Below are 7,918 nucleotides of genomic sequence, written 5' to 3'. Positions count from 1 at the left end.
CACAATGATCTAAAGAAATGTATAGATTTCACAAACACAAAAATTTATAGATTCAGCAAACAAACAGCATATCGACACACGTGTTATTATGTACTTTTTCTAATTTATAACTGATCATCAATTTTCGTAGTTTATATAGTTTTATTCTCGTTTATTTTCAGGTATTTCTCTACTGATATTCCAGAGTGTTTCACTTTCATTTAGATCTGTGCAGCTTTTCTTATAAAATGACACCCCACTTCTTCAATTCATTTTCAGTATGTTACCTTTCAAATTTGTCTGTTTCCGGAGATTATTCAGGTGATTGTGTTCACCAATTTTTTTCTTCAGTGAGATCGAAAGATTAATTTTATCGTTTTTCAGTATTTAACAGCTTAATTTTTAAATAGAAGAATCTTTCCTCATGCTGGTCTTTGGTATTTTCGTCCATAACGTATCCATAACGTATTCAAGTAACTTTTTATTGTGAGATCTTCAGTGAAAACAGCAACACGTTTTTCACTATAGAATAGCTTTCTCAGGCGTGTGCATACTGTTGATAGAATCTGAGTTACCTCTGTTGATGTTTATATATGAATGGTATGTTTTTTATGAACAATATTATCATTATGATAAAAGTTGTCAAGAATTAAATATCAGAATAAAATGTCAGGCTAAAAGTCAGAGAAATAAAGGCTCCTATTCCGGTTTTGACTCTTCCTGAGTCATATAGCATTTCAGTTATTATTGAAAACATATCATTTGACCCTCCACTGTAACCCGTAGGGTTTTATTGTGGCTCACATATATTCAAACTCGACTAAATAAACCTACCTCCTTAACGAAGCCGATTAGTTTGTATGGTGGGTTGTTTCTTGGGTCAGTACGGCTCTGCCGTAGTCAAAAAACAGGCACAAAATATGTTCTCTGCTGTTGCATCATTTTCCAAACAGAGGTGACACATACTGTATTCCGACAGTCCAAGTCTCTGAATATGATGATTTAAATGACAGTGACCTGTAAGAAAGCCTGTTATACATCGTAGTTCATCCCTATTGTGATCCAACAACTGTCCTATGAAGCTGCTTGCAGCACCCTCCTTTGCAAGGAAGTCAGCAGCCTCATTGCTTTTCAGGCCAGTATGGCCAGGAATCCAGACCAGAGACAATCTGTTAAGTCTTCCTATCGAGGAGAGTCGTTTTTGACAATTTTCCACCAATTTCACTCGGTGAGAGCCAAGAGCTTCCAACGCCGCTTGACTATCCAAGAATATTTTTATTGACTTGTGTATGAGATCGAATTCTTTCAACATCTCCGTACACAATAGGTCACATGCATATATTTTTCTAATTGTTCAAATCAATTATATAATGCATACAAATACTGGAAACATGAGATAGATGCCAAAAACATGAATAGTCAGAAAAAATTTATAAAATTGTATACCAATTATTGACAAGTTGGCGGTTATATGTGACGTCAAAGTACATGTCAACAGAGCGATCCAAAGCACAGAGAAGTAAACATATTTGATATATGGTATTACTTGATAATTTCAATAAATTGAAGATGGAAAGTAGTGGAAAATCAGTTTATAAGTACTGCATAGTTCCAAAGTGCAACAATACAACGAAAACTGCTCCTCAAAAAGTATTTTTTCTTGGGCCGAGGAATGCAAACATTTGATTAAAGTGGTGTAAAGCTATAAAAAGGGACGAAAATAAGAACCCGAAACTGCCTGCAACGAGCTGCTTATGTTGTGAAGATCACTTTGATGTAAGTATTTTTATATTTACATAGGTATATTTATATTTAGTGTCATAGTCTGAAACACTAATAACATATTTACTTTTCGAATATAAAAACCTTTCTGACCGCTGTTATTCTTCATTTTCAGGTAGAAAAGGATACAGAGAACTTCATTCAGTACCAAATAATGAATAAACAACAAGGGATTACTGTTACATTACGTCTACGTAAAGGTATTGTGACCCACAAATTTCAGTGTCAGAAAGTAAATAGGCCAAAACCTGTGAGAGACGCTGCTCTCAAAAGACAAAGACTAAGGTTGCTTCAAAAGACTATCAGAAGCTGCTCCCAGAGAAGTTATAGAAGAAACTAATTTATGTGTAGGCCCTGTGGATACAGCAGATAAAACAATCACCACAGAAAAAAATTATTGTGAAGCTGGTCCTAGTTCATCTTCACACGACGTTTTCTCAACAGAAAATAAAAGCCTTGCTTGTGGCAAAGCCGTTCAAGTTAACACAATGAAGCCAACCACAATAAAATATAGAAGCAAAGGTGTCACTGTTGGTCCTAAGACAAAAAATGTAGCATTATCACCGTTTCTAGTACCAGTTAAAACATATCAACTTCACCTAATAAAACCGCCCAGATTGCCGGTATGAAAAGGAAGTTATTCATTCCCAGATACAAAACCAACAGACTATTTATCTATTTCATCGCAATCTTCCAATCTCTAGTGAGCATGAACAAGAAACTACTTCTTCCGAAGCGAGTTGGTCTCAAGATAACAAGGACACAATTTCAAAATGTAATGCGTAGTGCAACATTGACCGCTGTGAAAAAAGAGCCTAAAATGATGTTAGGACTGCCTGAAGACAGTTATCAATTGATGAAACTATTAAGTGATAATATCCCAGTTCCCACTATTGACATTTTAATAACCTTGAAAAAAATAAAGTTAAATTTGACATATTAACTATAAAATTTGGCTATACACAGAGCACTATAAGTAGAATATTTTCGAAAACAGTAATTGTTCTAGCAGAAAAAATGAGGGAGTTGATTGTGTGGCCTAAACCATCTGACATAGTTGAAAATTCACCTATCGCTTTTAGAGCACGGTATTCTAAAGTTGTTTCGAATATAGATTGCTTAGAAATAGAAATTGAAAAACCGTCCAATGCAATCCACCAGTCTCTGTCATGATCACAAAATAAGGAATGTAATACTCTGAAATACCTTATTCCTTGTACTCCAAATGGGTTAGTCAATTTTATTTCAGAAGGATATGGTGGATGGGCTTCTGACATCATTATAGTAGAAAATTGTGGCTATCTAGAATGTTTACCTCCAAACGCAGCTGTTATGGCTTCAAAGACTTGTCTCATTTGATGGAAAATGAAAAATGTACCCTTATTCGGCCTCCTTCAGTGTTCAAGTCTACAGCAAGTACAAAACATGAGGTGAAGCAGTCCAAAAGAATAGCAGCATTAAGAATTCATTTAGAGCGTGTGATGAACAGGTTGAGAGAATTTCATATGTTGTTGCCTCATGCATGTGTACATCACAGCTCAGTTCCAATAGTAGATGAAGTAATAGTGATAGCATGTGGCATAATCAATATGCAAAAAGTTTTGATAAAAAAATTTTCAAGTGTTTTATTTTTATTCATATTGGTAACTTGGCTAACTGACAACTAAAATTTCAACTTGTTCCTCATACTATGATTTATTTGATATTTTTACATATAATAGGAAAAATAGCATTACTCCAGAAGAGCATGGTTTTTTCCAAAATATTTGCATAATAGTTATCATAATTCACAATATAAATGTCTACTTTCTTTGATATTTCAAAATTATAATGTGCAACACAAAAAAGCCCTTTATTTTATTTGAAAAATACATTTGCATTTGGACCTGAGCCATATATTTTGAGAATATAACATATTTTGAAACATATCTACTCATGGCTTTCCCACATGATGGACATTTGATTTCAATACTGTAATCAATACTCTCACCATCAGGAAATGCACCAAATACGGGATAATTAGGGTTTGAGATCAAACCACACCCATTAATTTTCAGTTTCTTTTTTTTTCGACTTCGAGTATTGGCAGACGGAGCAGGTTTGGCTTTTGAACTACTACCTAACTCTTTAGCTCTTATATAATTTAGGGTTGTGCCTATCGTGGATAATTTGGACTTCTTCCAGTAACAGTCGATACTAGTAGAGGATATGTCTTCGCTACACCTGTGCAGCCAAGCTATAAAAGCTATTGCATGCTTACATCCACCTGAAAATTAAAAATATATATAATAATTATATTTTCTGGATAAAACATGATCACATTTTGAAATCAGACTCTTATTTTTATGAAACAAAGTGTGTAATTTGCAATTTGTGTTAATACCCATTCGTGCCCTCTAAATAATACTTCACCAATCAATTATATGTACTTGAATGTGCTGCGCAATCTTCACATTCTGCAGATACAATTCTTGTTCAGCTTCATCACATACTGCTGTTACAGAGTAACACTTCTGTTTCACATTATGTTCAGGAGTAATACGAGCTTTCACTACACATATGTTTGCTTCCCTATTTACTTGAACATATCCAATAGCTGAATCATCATAAGAATATCTTTCGGACCTAAAAACACAAATATCATCAGGTTAAAATAAGAAGTGATTGTAAACATTTTCTTAAACAAATTTTTCACTACATTATTTGAGGTTATGTACACTTTCTGAATGTTAGTAAGCAAATAACTAGAAAACTGAACGAAAAGCTGAAATTAAAGACACTTATACACAATAATTATTCAAGTACCTTGCAGCTTTGACGCCACTAATCTCAGCTGAAGTGAAATCGGGATGATTTGCAAAAAAACTTGTCATCATGAAGACATCTATTCTCGGCAAATTGTCAGATTGTACCATGACAAATCCGGCTTCAGTCATTGTATTTATTTTCTAGGACGTTCACAGTAATGATAAAATGATAATAGCCAAATAACTGATCGCAAAACTCTAATTAGACGGACAAACAATAATAGAATAGTACAGAACAGCATGTAAATAAAAGTTGTTGACATGGACTTTGACGTCATCCTAAGATCTTACCAATCCCGTTGCGTTTTACCTAATTTGAATCTGTCTCGTAATTTTTACGTTTTCAATTATGAACTATTTAAAATTCATGAAGTATATAGTCATGTTTGAAATCTGTTTGAAATCTGTTTGAAATCTGTTTTTCCGTTAATCAGCTGTCGCTCCCATACGAACGACAACTCTCAAAAGTTGAGAAACTTGTGCGAGCTGAAGACTAACGAGGTCTTACCTTTTAACGTGTGATTCCTAACACGGTTTCAGAATCATCCCAGCTTCAACCAGATAAATTCTTTCGAGAAAAATATCTGGTCGAGGTAGGAATCGAACCCACGGTCTTCCGATCGTGAGTCGGACGCACTACCACCGTGAAATGTGAACCCATTTACATTGATCTGGTATCAAAATAGATTGAGAAAAAAATTAAAATGAGCTATTTTATATTACACGCATATGACCTATTCACTAACGTAAATTTTCGCTTGAAATACAGTTTCATAGGTTCCTAGGCAGGTTAATATATCTGTTCTGAATCTGCGACTGAAAACGTCTACACCAGAAGCGGAAGATAATTTTGATCCACCTGTGAACAAACAACTATCTGCTCTTAATATTTTCTTTTCCCGGAAGATCCAGTCCTCTCTACTTGAAAACAGTACTTTATAAGGCAGTTCGTAGTTGACAGCTGGAGGCAAAAAGTCAGAGGTCATTTCCAGAATGCTGTGACTTCCAGTGTCAACCAACAGTCTGTTGCACTCTGCATTGAATTGATTTGTGCAATTGGTAATGTGCATAAGTCTATATACACTCCATTTAGCCTCTCTCTTCAGAAAAATGTGGAGAAGAGGTAGATCTAGAAGGATCCCCATGGCCGCTGACGGTGTGGTACTAATGGCACCACTGATGGCCAGACAAGCCTGTCTCTATAAGCCAGAGAGCTTCGCCTGAGTTGTTTTCTGTAAAACCTTCGGCCACCAGGCAATTGCACCATAAGTGATAATTGGTCTGACAATCATCACATAAATCTAATACATTTGTTTGGGACCTGAACCCCAAGTTTTGCCATGTCCATAGGGATAGTCTGGTTTCGTGTAAAACTTTTTCCAAGTGAGCGTCCCAAGTGAGTTTCTTATCGAGGACAATGCCCAGATATTTCACCTCCGTTCCAAATGAAATGACCTCACCATTGAAGGAAAGTAGCGTTAGATCGTCCAATTTTCATTTCTTGGTGGAGAGGATTATCACAGTTTCACTGGAGTTGATATACATTTGCTCTCTCAGGCACCAACTGTGAACAACGTCCATCGTGCTCTGGAGAATATTACAAGCTATCCTTTTCGACGTGGTCATTTGCATAAGCTGGAAGAACTACTTTTCTTCTGTCAAGGGCATCAAGCAGACTATCCATTAGGAGCGACCACAGAAGGGGAGACAGAACCCCATCTTGAGTGGGGTACTATCTCCTTTGGTGACCCTGAACCCGATGGCTTCACCTTGAAGAGTCGTTGCAGTTTTGTTTACCAGCATGGCATAAATCTAGCCAGTTATGGTCGATTCTTTACCTTTCCTAGCCGGAGAGGGATCCATACATTTAGGAAGTGCATTGTCAAATGCTCCTTCAACATCGAGAAATACAGCAATTGCAATCTTCTTGTTGTCAAGATTACTGCTAACCAACTGGGTGGTATATACTATCACGCCAATTTTTTGGGGATAGGTAAAATTATTTCTAATCCGCTTTAAAGAAGAGCTGGAAATATACCATCCTCTACAGGAGATTCAAAGGGCTGAAACGGCTTGAGAGCCCATTCAAGTGCCGATGCTGTGATAACCTTTCAATCGTTTTTTTTTGGACGTTTAGCGTCCTCGAAGATGAGAGGTCTGTTGTTATCAAGATTCAGATTTCCAGGAAAGTGGTTTTCTATCAAAAGCGACCCAATTTCAGCAGTCGTCTCTGTAGAGTCTTGTGAATTATTGTGCTGCGAGGTAAATCAGAGATACTCTCATTGAACTTCTTCTGCGACTCCCGTTCTGCCTTTCTGATTTCCTCGTTGTATGACATTAGAGTAGTTTTGTGAAGCTCCCAGTTACCTGAATCGATTGAATAATCATTTCTTTTTTTATCTCTTTCAAACCTCAGTGGACAGTTCTCATGATACGATGAGATCACTGCTTCGCAAAATTGCCTCGCTACTGTATCCATATCATTACAACTGTGAATAGTAATGAATCCGTCCTCAAAGTACGATTGGAGGGAGTTTTTATACCCACTCCAATCAGTAGATTTTGAGCCACGATACTCCTCTACTGGTCTTAGGCAACATGACGCCTGTGAAAATTACTGTAGACTTCGCGAAAGGACGTTTGATTGACAAAGATATTGAAAGACAACATACAGGTTCTATTTTTCTAGATGGCCTGAATATAGTGCTACTGCCTTTCGGTCATAAACAAAAAGAAAACAGCATATTTTTTATCACGATTACCAACAAGTAGAACATTCATTATCCAAATGTCCAAATCATTCGATTCCAATTGGAAAAGTGCTTTGGTTCAAAAATAGACGAGCAAGTATATCTATGGAATTTCCGAATTCTGATAACGATGCCTTCAATGTGAACTATATCAGTGGTTCCACTCAAACTAAAAAAAAAAAAAACTGATATAGATCGTTGATTCTGCGGCCTCAGATCATTTGGTTTTCGAAATTGAAGTATTGAGCATCGTCAGAAAGTTGGAATATCCAATGAAAATAAGTAATGCTGAGGCTCAAGAAGTACCAAAAGTATTCACAGTGATATCTTGAAAGGATTTTGAATGCAGATTTCGCAAATGATTTGAGCGATCGTGAATCAATTTCGGGTTATATATTCTATGTGTTCAATGCATCAGTGTCATGACTGACCCAAAAACAGCCAACTGTGCCTTATTCTTCACTGAAGCTGGATATATAGCTTTAGCCGATGTTGTAACTGAATGCCTCTGATTGAGAGGTTTTTGAAAGGGCTCAATATACTATTGCATGAAAAAAACTCTGATTTTTCAAGACAATGAACCCTAATAAAATTGTAAAT

At 36.2% G+C, this 7,918-nt stretch overlaps 1 protein-coding gene across 2 annotated transcripts; it reads right to left on the bottom strand.

Annotated features, from left to right (window-relative positions):
- Positions 1-2,732: 2,732 nt before the first annotated feature.
- On the bottom strand, positions 2,733-4,972 carry LOC141479894 (uncharacterized). Of its 2 annotated transcripts, none has more exons than XM_074177827.1 (3): positions 4,567-4,972; positions 4,174-4,386; positions 2,733-4,027 (listed from the first exon to the last, which is right to left on the bottom strand). In XM_074177827.1, exons 1-3 carry the CDS (start codon positions 4,695-4,697, stop codon positions 4,018-4,020), a joined length of 354 nt encoding a protein of 117 aa, XP_074033928.1. In that variant the 5' UTR covers positions 4,698-4,972; the 3' UTR covers positions 2,733-4,017. The 2 variants fall into 2 exon arrangements, with proteins under 2 accessions (XP_074033928.1, XP_074033929.1); XM_074177828.1 differs by having other exon boundaries at positions 4,191-4,386.
- Positions 4,973-7,918: the final 2,946 nt, after the last annotated feature.

This window comes from Leptinotarsa decemlineata, unplaced genomic scaffold (assembly GCF_025532065.1).
Source record: "Leptinotarsa decemlineata unplaced genomic scaffold, Ldec_3_MD MMD2_tig00003308_RagTag_RagTag, whole genome shotgun sequence".
NCBI classification, from domain to species: Eukaryota; Metazoa; Arthropoda; class Insecta; order Coleoptera; family Chrysomelidae; genus Leptinotarsa; species Leptinotarsa decemlineata.
This window is presented reverse-complemented; position numbering and strand designations above follow the sequence as displayed.